We start from the raw sequence: 22105 nt of genomic DNA, 5'->3' as shown, positions 1-22105 counted from the left end.
CAGAATTTACATCAATTTTTGATCAATCAACGCGGACAACAGTATGTGCGATCAATAAATTTCTTTTAAGGGATGATAATTTTGCAAGGGATTATTTATAGATGACGGTTTAGTTTAGTTTAGTTATATTAACGTCCCGTTTGAAGCAACACTAGGGCTATTTTGGGACGGACCTCGTCATTTTGAACCTCGGTCAGATGACGAGGACGACACCTGAGCTGGCACCCCCCTCTCCACACCACACCGGCGGGAGGACGTATGGTCAGGACGGATTTAACGTGCAACAGACCCCCTTACGCGACGGTTCTTCGTCGCAAATTTAGATAAAGGAATCGGGTCTCGAACCTGAAACCCTCTGGTTTCGAAGCCGTGACCTTACCACCAGGCCACCGTGGCCCTCTTAAGGAAGACGGATGAAAGTGCTTAAGATCATCCCAAACACTTTCAAGGGATGATGACTGGGCAAATATCAGCAAACGATAATTTTTAAAAAAATGTGCAATTCTGAAATTAATTCCTTTATCTAAATTTGTGATAAATTTCTCTAAATTTAGAAATAAACGTAGCTAATCAAATTTATAGATAGAAGTGAAACTTTGTCAGGAAATATAAATATAAAAGAAACTTTTTACTTGCTAATACTATTATACTACATATAAATTTTTTTTAAAACTTCTTATTATTAATTTCCACGGAAGCTAAAGTATATCCATACGATTGCCTTTTTATTTAATGAAACTTTGTAATTGAAACATTCATTTAGACACGATATTTAGGGTAACAAAAGCTTGTTCCAGTTTTTTGGAATATCTTGTATGGTTACATATTATGTTCTGTATCGTAATGATTGCATTACTTAATTCAATTTAAAATTTCAAACTCTTTTAATAAATATTCCGATATTTAGTACGATACTTACAATTAATTCATCCACTTTGTCTTTGATTCCCATCACAATATTCCAGATTACGTTCGTCAATTCAGGGGGGAGATCTGGTCCCTCTACAGTCTTATCAAATTCTGGGGTCTCTGTACCTTTTTCCTTTCTGTCTTTTTCTTGCTTCACTCCACACCCATCTTCCTCGTCTTTGACATCTTCGTCATTTTCGGTTGTGGACGGCGTCAGTGAATAGTTCGAGGACATCGGAGAAACGTCTGATGATTCATCTGGGGCATTCAGATCTGACCCTGTCATGAGTATGCCTGGCACTTTTTCATGGGACGTGTAAGGTTTGTTCTGAGAGATATTTGAACTCAGCAGCATGCCATCAGCCAATGTCTTCCGCCTGCTTTTCGTCTGCTTGGCGATAACTGCTTCTGCCGAGTGAGTGAAAAGCTCACTTCTGGTCCAGTTACTGACGGATGGTTTTGAAGGCTGCCAACTGGTCCTCCGCCCGTCTGGTTCCTTTTGGGATCCTTGAGCGGGTCTGACGACATTCTGAAGTCTCAAGTCCTCTGGTTTCAAAAGTACGTCGCAACTTTTGATGTTTTTAGTGGACTTGGTGTCTTCGATGTCATCTGGCATTTCCGAATGTTTTGTGGACGTCGTTGCTGTGATAGTTTTCCTCCTCAAATGCACGAGATTGGATATTTTGTACCACCAAGAGTGCTTTCTTCTGATTCGAAATTGAGGAATTTTGTTACGCTTTCTGAATTTCGACGTTATCTGTTCCACAAGACAGGACACTCTCGGATTAATGGCGGCGTTGTCATCTGATGACGATTTACTGTCAGAGTTCGATGGTTTCAGTTCAACGTGATTGAAATGAATTAAAGAGTTTTGATGCACCTCGATTTTAGTTGATTCCGAACAAGGAATCGATTGAGTATCAACAGATTTGCTGGAAGCCGTTGAACTCTTTTGTTTGTGGAAGTTGGCAACGTCATATTGCGTATCTTTTTTCCTAAGAAGGTATGCTAAACTGATTCCTGTAAAAATGGAAAGAAGGATTAAAATTCGTTTTTCTTTGTGGAAAATGGCATCATGAAAGGAGAACAATTTTTTTTATAAGAACAATGTAATGATTGGATTTTGAAGCGTTAGGAAATAAACGTTCATAGATGGCGCTAGACAACTAGCGCGAGTGTAATTCAAAGAGTGAGGTCATTCGAGTGTTTGCTCTTGGAGGAGAAGGAGTTACTGAGCAGAGTAACTCGAACGAATCTGCAATAAATTTGTTAAGTTTTCTATTTGCCTAATTTTTTTCAAAGCACTCACGAACCAGCCACGACAAACAAAAAATTAATTAAAAATATTTACTAGAAGAAAAAATTAATAAATATTCCAACAATTATGAAAACAAATCTTGATACACACACAAAAAAAGAAAAAAAGGAAATAGGAATAAAAACATTTTTACTCCAACTTTGAAATGAATTTCATCCTGCTAATTCGAGTAGAACTACTTTTATTCCAATTGGCTGGGATTTAAAATATTTTAAAAAATTGAAAATTGTTGAATATATATTTCATAAAGAAATAATTGTACTGGAACAATAAAATTACACTGCACATTCTGGCAAATTAAATTTTTTTTAAAAATATACTGTTACGAAATTTCCGGGGTTCGTTTGGATAGTGGAAGTTATATGGTGTGAAGAACGCTCAGTCACCAGGCGGCAGTAGAAAATAAAACAACGACGTTTATTTACACGAAGACACACAGGACAGCACAAAGACGACAACTATATACAGCACAGAAGACGATTATCTTCAGCCGAGACGTACAGCATACAACAGCAGCATACAAAACAGCATAAACAATGGCATACAACAGATTCTACTGCAGACACTAGCACACAGCTTAGTTCAGCACTGGCTTCACTCCGTCACTGCTCCGCTTATCTCTGGAAGGCCAGTTCTTTACCGTCGGTTCCGACTACGACGACCCTGGCAGCCGCGGCCGCCTCCTTTTATAGGTCTCAGGTGGCGGGGCTAGACGCCTCTCAACCAATCAGGGACGTTCGGAGGCGTATCTCGGTTCCTACTGGACGGATCGGGAAAATTCGGTATAATCGGTTTCGGGTATAATCTATTTTGGCGCCAAAGTCACCAAATTCGTCGCCAAAGTCACCAAATTCGTCGCCAAGTCGCCAAATGGTCTCCAAGTTTGTCGCCAAGCTTCGGGACCTCCGACGCGACGCACGGACTCCGTCTAATATAGATGATTGTAAAACATTCTTTCCGATGGTGGAACCAACTATGCTAGGAAGCAGCATTACAGATTCGTAACAATACAGTTGAATTAAGATATAAATTTCTAGCTAATATTTGATGCCAAATATCTATAATAATAAAATGATAGTGAAAATCAAATACTAAACTGATATTCATTATACATTATAAAAAATAAACATCCATTTAAGAAAATTGAGAAAGTAATAAAGTCTCATTGAAGAATGAAATTAGAATATCTCGATACGAAACTAAAATTTCTCCATATTTAACTAAGTGAATATTGGTATTTTAAAGAAATAGAATGAATTATTATATTCAAATCAGTAGAAAATTAACTATATTTCCGTAATGAATATTGTTTAAATAAATGATTCAAATAAATTATCAAGAGAAAAAAAAATATTTTAGAGTTCCTCGTCATAGATTTACTGAGAAGAAACTTGGTAAATAATTGCGTACTATAAATGTATAACTCTGCTTATTATTAGAATGTTCATGTTTGAATAAAGAGCTTTTATCAACTGCAAAAAATTATATCCTAGAATCCAGAAAGAACTATTTTTAAATCTATACAAATACAATCTCCTTGCTGCAATAATTTTTTAATACATGAAAGATTTATTTTTATAATATTAAAAACGTCTTTTTTTTTATTCTCAACTCTAAATATAAAAAGAATATTCTGAATATAAAAAATATTCAGAAATGCCTTTCTATTAAGTAAAAATTGGTGCTTTACATTAATAAAGAAGTGCGTAGTTCAAAAAATTACCTTTGTACATTCAAAAGAATCCTATAATAAAACGCATGGATAAGTACAGTTTTCAAACTGAAAAGCATTGAAGAATTTATGTATAAACTAGCCGCCTTTGGCGACCAGCCGGTTCGCCAATCTTAATGTTCGTTAAAATTTTAATAATTAAATATTTTATGCAATTCCAACTTTAATAGATTCTTCAGTAAAATATTTTAAAACTTCAAATTTTGATAGTCATATAATTCACTCATAATATTATAAAGGCCTTCAGTCATAACGTGATATGTATCTCTCTCATTTTCTGTTACCCCTAGTAGAATTTATGCTTTAAAGTAAAGTGTAAAGGATTAATCTGCAATTAATATAATAATATTTTTTTACTGAAACAAAGCATTTTTTTAATAATATGATTACTGATAATAGAGTCACTGAGCGTTTAAACTTTATGGGCACTAAAGAATATCTTTCTTAATTTATATAATATCTCAAGAAGTCATGAACAGAATTTTCTCAGATTCATCATGAACGGATCGATTCATTAACAATGTTTCATTTTAAATGCATCAAACACTAAGAAAATAAAATGAATCGTTTAAAATAATCGGTCGAAAACAGGTTTAAAAAAACTACTTAAAAAACGATGTACTTAAAACTATAAGCATATATCAAAAAATATATAACTAACAGAAATACAATTTAATTACGAAAGCATGCAATTAGCCTAAAAATAATTTAAATCATTGAAAACAGGTTTAAAAAAAACTACTTAAAAAACGATGTACTTAAAACTATAAGCATACACAAAAAAATATATAACTAACATAAATACAATTTACTTACAAAAGCATACAACTAACCGAAAAGTAATTTAAATCGTCCGTTGTTAATGGTTGCCATGCCAACAATCAGAACACAGTGCGCATGCGTGAATTTTCTTCGCCTTTTACGGTAACGCAAATGCGTGAATTTTTCTACGCCAGTTGGGGTAACGCTATGCAGATTATACATTTTTAATTTCCTTTATTCTGTGTTATTTTAATTCAAAAGTACTTCAGAATGAATCTGAAACATGGATTAATTAACAATGTTTAATTTTAAATGCATAAAACATTAAGAAAATAAACAGAATCGTTTGAAATAATCCGCCGAAAAATCTTAACCCTAGCCTCATTACTGTTGGGAGAAAAAAAGAACTAAAGCCTAAATCATTTGGCGTTGGGGAAAATGGAAGATTATTTTGGCGGAAAAGTTGGCGGTGGGGAAAATGGAAGATTTTTTTGGCGGGAAAGTTAGTTTTTAATTAATAATTAAAATTCTAATTAAAATTTCAAAAAAGGGAACCCAGGTGCACATTCCCGACCTCTAAGGTATACATGTACCAAATTTGGTAGCTGTATGTCAAATGACCTGGTCTGTAGAGCGCCAACACACACACACACACACACACACACACATTGAGCTTTATTATAAGTATAGATAGATATAGATTATTTTTTATTATTGTTTATTTTTTTCTCTAACATTGTCTTGTGATCTCAATTCATTATTGGAAATATTTTGCAAACGATATTAAAAAGGAAGATAATAATATAGAAAACGATTTTACTTATTATGTACTTTATGAAAATTCTGTGAATGCTATATTGAAATTTTCATCTTATTTTCTCAGAATTTGAATTGAATTTGATTCGGTGAAAGAAAAATAAATCTTATTCAAAAAATGATTTATATTTTTAGATTTAGATATGTTTCACTGACATTATTGGAATAAAATCTTATTAGAAATTGAAGTATTATTGCATTTCTTCATAGAGCTAGAAATGAGAAAAGTACAAAAGGAAGCATTTTAAGTTTATTTTATTTGATATTAATTTTCTTCTTATATTTTTAAATTCCTTTTAAGCCCCTTTTTGGTTTTAAAATAAAATTATTTTCTTTCTTAAACTATGCATATACGAATATTAAAAAAATATCTTTGAATTTTCTTAAAATTAATTTTGAATTATCTGTGGCAATTTCGGTTTTCCAAGACAGAAATATCTCTTTACTTTTTAATGCTTTTTTTTTATAGAAAATAAACTTCTCTGAAATAAAAAAAATAGATATGAGTATTTGCAGTTTTAAGCAATAAGAATTCTTCATCCAAAATTACAAAAAAACATTTTGTTTCTTCCATATTTTTTTATTAATAATTTTATTAATAATCTGTTTAAAAAATATCTGAATAATTTGTGAGTTTTTTTGTTGCATATCGACCAGAATTCCAAGAATTATATGCATGCTTTGCTTTCTTGATTCTATTGAATAATGAATAACTAACCCACTTAGTCTAATATTAATAAGACCAAAAATATCTTATTTAACAAATAGTATTTTGTAAAAAACTGTCGAAATTAATTTTAACAATACTGCTTAACATAAAACTGATTGAACTTTTAAATATTTGACCTAAGCTCTCTTGAAAATGATTTAATAAAATATTCTTACATAGTCTGAATATAAATTTCATCACGTGGGTCATATAGACATCTATTAAATTTGAATATCAATGCTAGAGTCTTACTAAAAAACGATCTTTCTCTACTGTTGTTTGACAATGGCATATTGAACTACGAAATAAACAACTCTCATAAGTGAAAATAAAAATTTGAGTACTTTGAAACCTCTACAGCCTCACCCAAGGTTCATAATTTTATGTGGGGTGGAGAGATGATAACCTCTCTGTTAGAGAGTAAAAAAAAAAATTAGTTGAGAATGTAGAGAAAATTTTAGGCAGATCATTTCCGTTGGTTAAAAAAGCAATGACTTGAAATACCGCGAAACATTTTTTTTCGAAGTTTAAAAAAGCATGATCTTTTAGAAGAATATGAGGGCACGGTAATGAAATAAAATTTTAAAACTCTAACGTTCAGAAGATGGCATATAATATATGACATACGTGATAAAAAAATTAAAATGCCCTACAGAGCAGATCGTTGGATAACGAAATGGATAACGAAATTTGGGAGGATCTTTTATATGGTAAGTGCACACAAAAAAGTTTTTTTTTTACAAAATTTTTATTAGATTTTTAATTAAATTTAAACATTTAAAACATATTACTGTACAAAAAAGTATTACTGTACTTAAAAAAAAACTTTTCAGAGATATCAACTTTATTTGTGAAATTTTTTTTCTAGTTTTAATAAATTTTTAAAGGCATTATTTTTTAAAATATATTTTACACACTGCGATTATGCATAAGACACTATCTATTGGGACGATATCATATCAGACAATTCGACACTACCTATCTAATTTTTCAAAATTTCGTAACGGGATAAAACTCTTCAATTTTTTTGCAATTGATAATAAGAATTTCAAAATATCTTTTCTAACCAAACGAGCGTGGCGTCACATGTTTAAACCAGATGCAGGAAAAAAACAGCTCTGTTTTTACAGATTGGAAAACAATTTTTTTTCTCCCTTATTTAAAATTTTGAAGAATTAAATGGTATTTCCATCTAAGTAACGATATATTTTATATGTCCACGTTATAATGCTGCGATTAAGAAAATTTTTTAGAAATGATATGAAATCAGATGAATGACTTGCTATGATATTTCGGACTAGAAAAATATGAATCTTCTTTTAATTATTTATGTTTCAGATATACAATATTTTTTTAAAAAGACTTTAAGAACTGAAGCGAATGAGTGATTCTTTTATTTTTTGAAAACTTAAATACAGTATTTATAAATGTTGTCTTCTCTATCTATTAAGTTCATTTATATTGATTTATCCATTTTTTTTTATCAAAGATTCGGAGTTATCGGATTATCAAAGATTCGGATTATCAAACTCAAATTAATGATAATTCAAAACAAAAACGATCAAAATACCTTTTCACATTGGAATTTAATTAACGATTAATTAATCGTTTTAACGATTAATTAACGATTTCTCGATGAATCCAACATTGTAGCAGTTGCATTACTATGTATTCTCTGTTGTATAATAGATGGCGATACCTAATTGGATACGCATCCCATAGTGCATTGCGATTGTAAATATAATGAGATGAAATGCTGTTCTGTTAAGGTGGGCACGTATTAATATCTCACCCTATCTTCGTGTTTTGTGTGAAATGTGATCATTAAAGAAATGTTCTCAAAAGCATGGATCCTCTTTCTTCCACTGCAGGGATCATAATGATCTTCATTCCCCCCAAACATCCTTTTTTTAGCTGATCCAAGAGAGGAACGTGGATCATTGGGTGAAGTTTTACTTCTTAGATGATTTGGCAAGAAGCCAAATTAGGAAATCAAGTATCATGAAAATTATTTTTTATATAATTTGAAATTCAAACAGATTTGTTTGCAATAAACTTTACAGTTTCCTTTTCAGTTATTTATTTTGTTTTTTAACATCTGTGGTTTTTCAAATGATAATCTCCACGAAGAATAATTAGCGTATAAAATCATTTTCATCATTTCACTTCATTTCCTTAGATTTATTTTACTTTATTATGATTTTATTTCATTGTGTCACGGATAGTGCTGTGAACGTAAATACCTCCTCAAGCTACCCCACTATTTTCTTTACATATTTTAAAGTTGAATATGATGCAATTTAACCGGATACAATCACTGACGTTGATTTGATTTCAGTAACCATGCGACGTCTAAACTAGTTAAGAAGATAACTGTTTATGCAAAACATCGTATTGTACATAAGAAATTGCTTAGAGTTTTATTAGGGTTATTCAAATTCAAACCATTCGTTTCTAATTTCAAACTCAAATATTCTATAGACGGGAGATCAAAGCGCAAAGTTATTTGAAAAAATTATGCTAATCAGCTTACTTCTAGTTTAAGCTAATTCAGCATTTTTTCCATTCTGAACTTTCGAAATATTTAATCTATTCAAAGCAGCTTTCGGTACAAATGAGATTTGATTAAATTCTTTGAATTTTTACCAAAAGTAAATTATTTTGAACAAATACTTCTTCTGTGAATAACAAGGCAGTTTTAATATTACCAAATAATTGAAAAGAATATTAAGTTAAAAAAACATGAAATTCTTTTTTTTTAAAGAAAAAGAGTAAGAAAGATAATAAAAAAATTGAAATATTTTTATTAAAATAGGAAATTTTTATATGGTTCGAGTTAACTAAGGATTATTTAAAAAAAATATTTGAATCATTGCATTAGATGTTTGTTTTAAATATTTTATAAGAAGAATTTGGCAAGATTATTTCAATTTATATTTTATGTTTATATTTTTATTAATATTATTTCCTTTTTATTGCAATCAATATATATAAGAATTACATACTATTTGATTACATAATATACTATAGATTTCTTATTATATTTGTTTCAATCAATATATTTGTATATTTAAATTATTTTATTCACAAAAAGTAACATTGTAAATTTATAACAACAGACGATAAAAATATTTTCTAATCGAAATTCTTATATCATTTGAAACATAATAAAGAAATTTTTTCGCTGCAGTGTCTTTCGTTGATTTCTATTAGTCAGTTTTTGCAACGTCTGACCTATCGGCCAGCAGTTAAACTGTTCACTTCGTTTCGTCTCTGTGCTCGAGCTACCTGCCACATATATAAAAACCTTGAGATTTTCCTTTTTCCCACCCATCATTACTGTGACGACAAAAGAGGCTCTTTTATAAAATCACTTCCACAGCTCAAAGTTCCATTATTATTTTTATTTTTTTGACGTCCGTATGCCCGACCACAAAAATAACTCAAAATATTTCTACCCCCCCCCAAGTTCTTCGATGGGGGTCAGTTCATTAACATTGAATGATCTTACACAATTATTAGGACCACTTAAAAACTCCTACTAACCAAGAAAATACTATTAACAAAAAAATTGTTAAAATGCCCTGAGTTGCCAGCTCAGGATCTATTGGTCGACATCATAGAGTATTTTTTTGCATTATGAAAAAAAACCCAGCGGGATTGGTCTCCCCAAAACTTTCTCGCATACTTTCTAATAAATCTGTCATACCAGAGAATGTCTTACATGGTATTGGTGAACAATAGTTATGATATATTCACTTTTGGCGTGAATTTAAATCTGTACTGAAACTATTTTGTCATCCTAGGTGAATTATTTGGCGACTAATCCCTGGCTTGCGTTAATAGTATTCAAAAATTGAATTTGTGCTCTAGATAGGTTTATTTTCAACCGATTGAAAATTAAAAAGTTATTAAATAAAAATATTTTGATTCGGTGAATAGAGTGGATGATATAAATATCTTATTCAAAACAAGGCTATATTTTATTAAAAATAAAGATTCTTCTTTATTTTTAATAAAATTATTATAAAGATTCTTCTTTATTTTTAATAAAATTATTATAAAGATTCTTCTTTATTTTTAATAAAATTATTATAAAGATTCTTCTAAAGATATAAATTATTATAAAGATTCTTCTTTTGGCGTTTTATATTAAAAATAACGCTAAAAGAATAATCTTTATAATTTGGAATGGATATGAAATGAAATATGCATATAAAGAATGAAATATTTTTACCTTTTTTCCTCTGCCGATTTTCATTCTTCCCTCTGAAAGAGAAAATATCATTATAAAGATAGGAATGTTAATGAACATGAAGGAAAAAGAATTTTAGACTTTTGAAATGAACATGTTTCATAAACGAATTGAGAACTTATTTTATCCAAGAGTGTGACATGCTTTGTCTATAATTCACTTAAATATTTGACCTAAGAACTCTAATTTCTTGGTATATAATTCACTCAAACATTTTAGTTAAAACCTCTATATTTTTGTCTATAATGCACTCAAATATTTTAATTAAGAAAACAGAATTTTCTTTCCATAAAAAAACCCTTTTCTCTTTATACAAAGTTTTTTAGAAACATTTGAAAGAAATTCTACATAAAAAATTATTGTCATATATTGATTTATAATGAAGCAGTCAAATCTTTCATGCTGCACCAAACATAGGATGAATTGATTGGCTTAGTAAAATTTAATAAAGCAGATATCTGAGGTACAGAAAAACTAATTTGCGAACAGAAATTGGGATAAAACTTTAAAAGCTGACAATAAAACAAATTAGGGGCAAAGTGAGAATATTACATGAACAATAGTCTTAAAATAGTGACAAAGAATTTGAAAAGGCCACAGAAGCAATTCCTCATCTCGAACCCTCTGTTCTCGAAAGAAAGGAAGTTAAATCTCTAATAATAATAATAAAAAAAAAAAAAAAAAAAAAAAAAAAAAAAAAAAAATCGATGCCTGATAATGTTTTTATTTTTTTTTTAAATTATCAGTTGCGTTTTTATAAACTATTCCTCGGCCTGAATCATTTTTATAAATATGTTAAATGAATTTTAATTATATCAAAATATTTCATAATCAGTAACACTTCCATTAAAATAAAAATAAAAGTACGGAATTAAGTCTTAAAAACTAAATATTTTTGTCCTAAGTTGCATTTGCTTTCTGATTAAATAAGTTTCTATAAAAATTGCTATCGCGAATTGATTAATAATTGAGGTAATTGTTCCGTTATCGAAACAAACAAACAAACCCCAAAACAAAATCCGTCACACACACATTAAGAAACTTCTAAAGTTCCATTTTTACCATGGACTTTCTTTAAAAATTCTAATAAAATTAGGCAAAAGCAATAAATTAGTCAAGTATTAAGCAAAATTATAGAAAAAATGCAGTTTCATCTCGGTGTAGATCGCAATAAGACATAATAAGAATTAAAAAATATATATTATCGAAAAATAAATTTATAGTAGCAATTTATTAAATGAAAATATTTATTTAAAAAAAAAGAAATCTGAAAATACCATGGATTTTTTTAGAAAAGCATCGATAAATCATTGGAAATAAAACCAAAAAAAGGAAAATAGACAAAAAAAGTAGAAAGGATTTTAAAAATATATTATTCTTTGATTTCTTACTGAATCTTAATGTCTCTAAATCTTGTCCCGAAGGAAAAATAATTTTGACATAAAGCAATCATTTTTAGATCTTTTGTTAATATGAAATTAAAGATCTTTTTATTAATATTAAATGAATGTAGAGAGCGATAATTAACGATTTTAATCAATCAGAATTATATAATTTGTAAAAAAACTGGCAACAGATTATAGTTGTGCCGCACGTGCTTATATAAATTTATGAATATATTTTTCATGGAATAAAATGTTTTATATTTTTTTGATAAACTGTTGTATTCAATTAGAACTGTAGTGCTCAGTAATTTTAAAGAACAGTGCGTGGTGAAATAGCTCAACATTCCTCACATTGGACCTCTAATATTATTAATTTATTTAAATATAGGGTACAGAAAAATCCTGGCAAAAATTCAGGAAACATTAATCGAGTACATAGAGAGCAAATTAGTTATGGATATCAATACAATTAACTCTTTCTAGAGTCACTCATAATTATATAAAAGTTAATGATTCCCACTTTTTTTCAATTCCAGCTTTCATTGGTTCGCCTAGCGAGTACTCTGCTATTCGTGGCAAGTTTCTGAGATTTTATTTTTGTTTTTTCCATTGCTCTTGCAACGGCGCATTAGATTGCGCTTAGAAATGGAAGAATTCCTGTGTCGGTGTCATAGCATTTGTTTCGTAAGTTGTTTGAAAAGTCTGAACGAAAAAAATAATTAAAGTTGATGCTGCGTATGGATACAGAAAATCCATTCGGTAAGTGTTTGATTATAAGTTGAACAAGCTCAATAAGGGAAAGAAACACGAAACACAGAAAAACGCAAGTGAAATGTACATGAAAAAAGAATGAGCAGAAATCAATAACCAACAGAAAATCACTATTTAAATAACACACAAATATTCAGAGAAATTGATTAGCAATCAGTATTCCAAAGACAAAATTTACTCGGTTGGGTTTAGTTCACTCTCCTTTTTTATAATCTCCGGAATAAGGTGTCGAATTCTCTAGGAGGATTCCGGATCTTGCTTCCTTATAGATATTACTTAAGCCGTTATATATTCGAGCACTTTCATTCGGAAGTGAGTCATTGACTTGTCATCCACTCAGCATCCATTAAAATATCTGTAAAACTCTTTTCCATACTATCAGACTGTTTACGTAGGAAAGCAATATTATAGGTTCATAAAACAAAATGCGTAAGCCTTTCACAATATATATATTAATCACCCATAGTATTTGAAAATTACTTCCTTTTGAATTTTTTTAAAAAGAAAATTAGAGGGTTAGATAGAAGCCTCTAATTTTCTAAAATAAAATGATGTGAAATATCTCTAGATAACTAATTACAACAATTTGAAGCAAACTTTATTTTAAAAGATTCAAACGCCATTGTTGTTTTTCAGATGTAGTCACAAAAAAAAGTGCATTAAAAGAGCATAATACAACAGAGGCAATTCCTCACAAATTTTCGTTTTACGTTGCGAAAAATGACACCCACGAGTAACGCGGGAATTGAATAAGATTTATTTTTTCACAGGAAAAAAAATGTCGTAAAAAATATTTCTTCGTAAAATTGATGTTCGTTTTATTCCTGACTAAAACATTTTCCATGGAAAGTAAAACTTGTTACAGCGCCGAGGAACAGTAACAGAAGGCTTTTTCAGAATTCCCAATGGGCATTTTTTATCCCTTTTCTTTGCTGAAAAGATAAGTATCCATTGCATTCAGTTCTTAGTTCGGAACTTCAAAAGAGCCCAGTTTATATTTGGAGTGACAGTTTCAAAATAACGGTGTTTATTCTACCGAAAGATGGCATTATTTATACATTGAGTCGTCAATTTGAATGAAATAAAAAATATACGACCAAGGCCTATTTCTGTTTGTATGAAATGGAAAGACCGAGTTTTACCTTTCAGAAATAGACTGCAATGTTTTGGATATTTACAGGATTTGCTATTTATTATATACTTTTTAATTAACATATTTCAAGCGTGTAAAAGTGGAATTTTATAACTAATTTTAATTTAATTCCTCATTTCCTGATTTTTAAAATTTACACATATGTGTGTTGATAATTACAATATACCAATTTGATATTCTTGTTAATTATGAATCAATCGATAAATTAAATTTCGTTTCTACAGGAGTGGCTCCATCTAGTGATGGATCTGAGAAAAACCAATTTCACCCTTTAAAGGGCCATTTTTTTTCAAGTCATATTATGTTAAAATATTTTTAGGCTTGAAATTAGAATATGAAAAGGGATTCATTTAGCTTATTAGATAAATTTAATTAATTAATTAATTAATTTGGTTCATTAACAATTAAGTAATAAATCAAGACACATCATTTTGTCTGAGATAAAGAACTGAAGCGTCTAAGTTTATGTCTTACTAAAAAAATTTGTCAGAACTTATGCCAACCTACATAATTTCATACAAAGATTGATAAATTTGGTGGGAAGCATACTTCCCACGGCCTTAGAAGGGGTTAAATTTCTTCAATATTTATAATAAAGGAGTCAAAAGTTAAATAATAAAATACTCTAATAATTTTTTTATTACATTTATATTTAGATTATTAGTTTTGTTGCTTATAGCCTAAATAGAAGGCATTGGGTAATGACTATTATATTAATATCTTCAAATAATTTCAAAATAATTTTTCAGAGTTTTTTTAAAACATTAATAGTTCCAACTTTTTAATGAAACATAATGAGGCACATAATTAATCAAAAATTAAATATATAATTATCCCCCTTTCTACAAAATTACAAATTCGATTTCGTGATAAAAAAAATGCAACAGTCTTTCTGTATGCTGCTTCTTAATATATCATTGCTATCAAAGCGAAATATCTCCTTGTTTATAAGTAAAATCGGTAGTATTAACCATTTTCTATTACAACATATAAATATCTAAACTGATGAGTTGAAGTGAACGAGATTATATCCTCGTTTTTGTTTCATCAAAATATCTAAGTAATCTAGCTTAATTATATCAACGCCTCGTTTGAAATCAACTTGAAGGCTATTTTAGGACGGATCTAATTTTGAACCTGGTCAGACGGCGAGCATGACACCTGAGCTTGCGCCTTCCTTTCTAAATTTCTGAAAACACCAACGAAAGGGCGTTTGACCCACTGCGTCCGATTTAATGTCTACCAAACTCACATACACGAATAATTTTTTTACCAGATTCGGGTTCTGAACCAGAGACATCAGTCCCAAAGGCCACCTTACCACTAGGTCTGAGCGGGCTTGGAAGTAATTTAAAAATTATTCATGAAGCAAAGAGGTACAGTTTGAAAAGAGCTTTACCGAACAATTAAGATAAAACCAATCAAAATGTCCAGCGAAAAACAACAACTGAAGTAAATCAAAAAAGAAAATTTTGATAAAAGAAAAGAATTTTTTTTGACCAGCATTTTCCGATCATTAATACCATTTCCATACACCATTTCGAAAAATGACAGCAATTAATGCAATTCTTAAAAAAAGGAATTTTCAGTTTTTTTTATTTATTTCTGACGTTTCATTTTCTTTTATTCACTCGGTAATTTTTTTTTCATTTTCATTTTGCTGAATTTATTATTGACACCCACAAATTATTTTTACTCATATAATTTGGGAAAACCATTGGCAAATGAGACAGTAGCTCAAACATCATTTTCTTCAAACATTTAAATATGAAAAAAAATCATATCGCTAATCAATCTGATATGAAATTTAATTATCATCGATTGACGATTTATGGCTCTTCTTTATTTCGTGTTTGTTATTATTCTATTTCGAAGATATCAAACTGTCATTGCTTTTCACATTTTTGACATTTTTCTGCTCTATATTAAGGGTAAGAATAACAGTCTGAAATATCTTAAAAATGAAAATAATGCCAAGAACAGATAAATAAAAAAAATCATTTGACATTTCTTTGATGCTAATGTAATATCACGAAGAGAAATATAAACAAATATCAAATCAAAATGTCTCTCAACATGTGATAAAAGTTCTGTTTCAATTATCTTAAAAAAACGTAAGATTTACAATCTTCATTTGTCAAAATTTCACACAATTTATTTCACACTTATAAGATACTCATGAAGGAAGCAGTAATTTAATTTTCAGTTTAATACGCATTTTGAGAAGGAGGAAAAATTCAGACAGCACACTATATTATTCTACAACATGACAAAATCAATTATATTAGTCATGTTAGACAAGTAAATGAAGTGATTCTATTTGTTCACAGCTTCTATAATTCTAATTTTCATTCAATCTAGATTTTTATTTCAAAATTAACCACCTTTGGCGACCCACTTGTCATCTCTGACTATTGATTTACCTATCTGTTAACTATTAATAGAGAAGCGCATTTTGAATTTCACATTGTTACTTGATAATATTGAAAAAAAAACGAATTCAGTGAAAAATATCTACTACAAATTACTGAGAGCACAAACTAAGAATTACGAGGGTGATCAAAAAAAAAAAAAAAAAGGCAAGGCAAAGGAAAAATGCTTTATCAACAATAGACACAGGATGCAAATGGTAATTAAGAGACATATGTGGCGGTCACTTCTCTACATAATCACCAAACCTGTTGAGGCATTTATCACTCCGCTGGACCCATTTGTTTAACCCGTCTTGGTAATAATCAGGTCCCTGGCTATTGAGAAAGTTCTCGGCATCGTTTTGAACATCGCCGTCTGATATGAACCCTGTTTTGGATAAGTGTTTCTTCAATGCCGGAAAAAGGAAATAGTCACTGGGAGCCAAATCGGGGCTGTATAGGGGTGGCTCAGACCTTCCACCTAAACGTTTCCAGCAATCTCTCTGCCGGCTTCAAAAGAATGACACCATTTCGCCACCTGTTGTCTACTCATTGCTTCGCCCCCGTACACTTCAGCGATTTGTCTGTGAATGTCCGATGGGACACATTCTTGGCTCATAGAAATCTTATCACGGCTCGCACCTCTGTGCGAGACCACTTCTCTAGACGTCTTGCCATTACTGTCGCTGTTTCAGGTCTCAATGTGTTTTGCATTATGAATAAGATTTGGGAGTGAACTACACTAGTTAAGCAAGGTTGCATTGTAGCTGAAAAAGACCAAGAATCTTCCTAACTTTTTAACCAACCTTTCTTTAATTAACTTTTGGATACTGAAAAGCTATCAGTAGATTCTCTACTCTTATCTTTACTAGCATATTATCAATTGTAATCTGGATCGTACAAAAACTGTTGATTTACATCGAAGACATACAAACATTCATCTCTATAAATATCTTGTTAGGTTGTATTGTTTTTACAATGGCTAAAATGAAATTGCGGGTTTTTAAAATATAATCCATCACCAATAGTTGCATATATCATAGATTAAAAAATCCATGAAGAATGACGCAAGAGAATAAAGAAATTCAAACTCCGTGCCGCCGGTTGTTAATAAATATTTTTTTGTAATAACTGAGATATTGAGATGTTGTAAGACATTATTTAAATATAATTTTTATGCACTATATATAATAAAGATATCCTCAGCATTAAATGTTGTCTGATTGAAAGATTCATTAATTATTACGCTAGCTGCACAGAATCTTTAGTGCGATAACTTACTATCAAACACTATATGAATTTTAAATGAACGTCTATTAACATTCTGAATGCATCATTAAGAAGCCTGTCGATAAGACATCTTAGTATCGATTCGTTGCTCATTAAATGTATTTAAATACGTGATTAAAAGTAGTAGTTAATATTCAGAAGAATTTTATTTTATGTTCAGATGAAAGTTAAGCTGAATTCCCGTCTGTTAGTGACGTAAGCATTGCGTCATTGGAAGTAATAATTCCGAAGCCATTTTGTTTCTGTTGATGAAGTTTACAGACGGACAAGAAGGAAAGGAATGCATAATCTGATAAAATCGATCGTGTAAAAGTTTCTAAAAATCATTGAGGCTAAAAATTTATTTAAAATATAATTTTTAAAAGAAATGCTTGTCATTTTATAATGTTGATATGGAAAAAACAACAACAACAACAACAACAAAAAAAACACGTACATTTGAAACTAAACTAGCAAACGATAAATGAAAATCGATAATTTTTTTTATATATCATTTGGTTGAATATATTTTTTAGAATAAATACTTTTATTTGATATTATTGAATATATAAAAATAATAAAGAGTCCATATTTGAATCTTTATTAATAAAAGAAAAACGAAATATTTAATATTGAGAATATATAGAAAAAAATTTCTCTAAACATAATAATAATAAAATAATATATAAACCTTAAAATTTATGAATAATCGCATGAGAACATTAAGAAAATGAATGAAAACACTATTTTAATTTATATAAATAAGATAAAAACACTTGATTTCTTGCATACAATAGAATTCCAAACTACTAAACAGATATTCTCCAAATTTTGTCAACGATAAAATTGTAATAAATGAGATAAAATTGTAAACGATAAAGTTATAATTTGTTTGATAAAATTGTTTATATACAGTGGCTCAAAAAATTGAGAGCAAACCTTACTTTTACTTGATAAATCCAACTTTCAATATAAATAACACATTACCTCGAAGTGCAAACATGTTTTTATTTGTGCATATAACAAATGGTTTAATGGTATTAAGTTGCATATACTTTGACTCTTATAATGGCCTCTAAACGTCATGGTACTGATTCGATTAATTCTTGGTGGTATCTGAAGATATTTTACACCATTCTTCTTGCAACACTTGTTTTAAATGTTTTTTTTCTTTCTAATTTTGTGTTTTGGGACCACTTTTTCGAGTATGCCCACGAATATTCAATTGTATTGATGTCGGGGTACAGTGGTGGTGTGTGTAACTGCTGTTTACAATGAAAACGACATTATATTTTGACGTTACGTGCTTTCTGCTTAATGTCGTTGTCGTGCTGGAAAATGGAATTTCCATCTAAACCCCAATTTTTAACACTTTCCTTTGGATTGCTGCGACAATATGGTTCATCCAACTTGTTGCAGAAACCTTCCAAATCATAGGCAGAAGTGTATGTGCTGAAACTGTGCGAAATACCATTAGACAAGCTGGATATGAAAGTCACATTTTTAGAGAGAAACCGTTCATCAGCTTGCAAATTCAGAAAAAGCATTTGAAGTTTACAAAAACTCATCAGTTGAAGACCAATAACTTTTGGAGGAAAGTTATATTTAGTGATGAAAGAAAATTCAACATTTTTGGCAGTGACAGCCGTCGCACTGTATGGAGTAAGCCTAATACTGCTTTGAATCCAAAAAATTTACGCCCTACAGTTAAACATGGTAGTGACTCCGTTATGATTTGGGGCTTGATCCGGGTAGGATATTTAGTTCTTATAGATGGCATTATAAACGATATGGTTTACTTGGATATACTTCTCAGCAATCTAAAGGAAAGTGCTGAAAATTTGGGTTTAGATGGAAATTTCATTTTCCATTAGGACAACGACCCCAAACAGAGTGCGCGTAACGTTAAAATATGGTGTTTTTTCATTGTAATCAGCAGTTACACACACCACCACAGTATCCCGACATCAAATGCCATTGAATATCTGTGGACCACACTCGAAGCAGTGGTCCAAAAACACAAAATTAGAAACAAAAACCCATTTAAAACAACTGATGCAAGAAGAATGGGGTAAAATATCTTCAGATACCTCCAAAAATGGGTCGAATCGATTCCACGATGTTTAGAGGCCATTATAAAAGCCAAAAGACATGCAACTAAACACAGACACGTTCTTTACACGAATTTTATTGGTGTATTCTCAATTTTTTGAGGCAAAATTCTGCGTATGTTTATTTAAAATGCTTCTGAAATTTTTCAATTTAGAAGTTTTTCCGTTGAATTTTCTTTATTTTTACTCTAAATGAAACCATTTGTTATGTGTAAAAATAAAAACATGTTTGCACTTTCCGGTAATGTGTTATTTATGTTGAAAGTCGGATTTATCAAGTAAAAGTAAGGTGTGCTCTCAATGTTTTGAGCCACTGTACGTTTGTTTCTAGTGCGAAGGCAAAAAACATAACAGTACACAAGGTTTGTTTTGTAAACTGAATTTCAAATAGTCAATACTTGAGAATTATTTTCTCTTATCATATTAGATTGAAAAATGTCCCTTTAACTTGAAAATTCTGTTTATATTTTTTATTTGTTAAAAATTACTTCGAAAGAATAATTTCTTTTAAAGATCGATGGTTAATTAAATTCGCTGTACAGAATAGCTGCTTTTCGTTTCCTTAATGAAAAATATATTTAAATTGTCATTCAGAAAATACAATTATATTTTGCATCATTCTTTAAAAATATTACTTATTTATCGCCATTAAAAATTATTAAACATTTATTAAGTCAAAATTAGTTTTTTTGAGATTTTTAAACATTGTTTGGACCATAATTGACTTTAAATTTTTGAGACGCTACGATGTCTAAAATATTTTTCATTCAACAGATTCTTTTATTTTGATTAAAAGTGGAGTCTCTCACGATAAATATAGATCTTGCATTCTGATTCTGTCGAATGCAGATATTAAATATTTTTATCTTTATTCGATGTTGAACCACGTGGCTTCGTTATTTTGGAAAGAATATTCACTGTAAGTAAACATAACAAAAGCAAGACAAGCATAACAAAATTTACTTGCTATAAATATCCAAACTTTACTCACAAATGTTAAAATATCAGAGAGATTTAAATTAAGGTTTTGTAAAAATTAGTTAAACATTTAATTTTTCATTAGTTAAAAATCATTAAAATAACTTCATTCCGAAAAACTCTAGACATATCAGCTAATTGAATTAATATTTCTTTTATATAATGGAAGTTATCTAATTCGAAGTTGGGTGAATTACAAAAATTTAATTTATTTAATTATTAGAATTAAAAATAAAAGGTATAAAGCTCTAGTAGGAAAAGGAAGTGTATGAAATAAAAACGGCAAAACCGTTATTAATTTCAAAATTAATTTTATAATAAATAACAGTAAATTAATATATTACATAGTAACAACAGCAAATTATTTTAATAAAAAAATAATAATTTAAAAAAATATATAATTTTAACGATTTCTGAAAGTTAGTTAATTCTAATAAACATATAAAGCAATTTAAATAAAACAAACGTCTTATAAAAATAAACTATAGTAGATAATGTACGTGGTTACAATAATTTATTCAGTTTTTTAAAAGCGAGAAGTTGAAACTATTTTGGAAAATCTAATTTGGTGAAAAGAAGTCATCATTTAAAATATAATCTTTATTAATAAAATTTCTAATTATTCGATGTAATTACTGTTCCAATAAACTCGAATAATTGGTATTCTACTGTACGCATTAACTAAATTATTCTAAATTTCCTTCCCGATTTGTTGTTAAAATATTTTTTCTTAATTATTTATTTGTAGTCGATGATTATGCTGAAAATTATTTCGAGAATTCGGTCAAAGGATATGCATTTGTATTTAATGTTTGTTAAAATCAGTTTTAGAAGTAAGTTTTTGTTAAAATAACCAAAACAAATCTGAAACAGAGCCATTAACACAAACCAAGAATTGAACAGATTGTTTTTAAAAAAAGTAATCAAACATAACTCTGATTACATAACACTTATACAAATAAAAATTTACACATTTTTTTAACATAGATCGAATGAAATTACTAAGAAATATATTCTAGACAATATATAAAATAAATCAACAATGTTTTGGCCTTTTAATTAAATGAATAAGTGCACGGATTGTTCACTGATAACATTAAGTTTAATTGCAATTAGAATTTTTATAATGATTAACTTTTAGTAAATGAAAGAGAACGCTTACCATAATGAGATAATTATATAACCATACTTGAAAACGATAACACAAATCAGTTTCAACTGTTTCATTCAATTACTTTTGTTCTTTTATGATTTGGGGATTTAATAGTTTGTATTTTAAAGCGATTTTTGTTTCGCGCACTTATCATGAGATACTAAATGATGATTAAAGAAATGTAAATACGTTGAGAAATGAAAATTGGATTTGTGTATTTGAAAATGAATGGAATGATTAAAAATAGAATCTTGTGATCCAATTGAATGCTTTAAGTTAATTTATTTTATATGCAATATACAGTGGCTTTCGCCGGCGTCCTGGCATAGGGGTAGCGCTTCTTCCCCGTGATCTGGGAGTCCCGGGGTTGAGT

General features: G+C 29.5%; 1 protein-coding gene across 1 annotated transcript in view; it reads right to left on the bottom strand.

Moving 5' to 3' along the window:
* LOC129969667 (potassium voltage-gated channel subfamily H member 1-like) overlaps positions 1–22105 on the bottom strand; it is a 431779-nt gene that overhangs the window by 20408 nt on the left and 389266 nt on the right. Inside the window, exons 13-14 of the mRNA XM_056084324.1 lie at positions 10484–10515; positions 920–1929 (exon numbers count right to left, since the gene is read on the bottom strand). Of these exons, the coding sequence (XP_055940299.1) occupies positions 920–1929; positions 10484–10515 (1042 nt within the window). The remainder of the gene's footprint in view (positions 1–919; positions 1930–10483; positions 10516–22105) is intronic.

Source organism: Argiope bruennichi, chromosome 5 (assembly GCF_947563725.1).
Source record: "Argiope bruennichi chromosome 5, qqArgBrue1.1, whole genome shotgun sequence".
Taxonomy (NCBI): Eukaryota; Metazoa; Arthropoda; class Arachnida; order Araneae; family Araneidae; genus Argiope; species Argiope bruennichi.
Note: the sequence above shows the minus strand (reverse complement) of the source record. Positions and strands in the feature narration are given on the sequence as shown.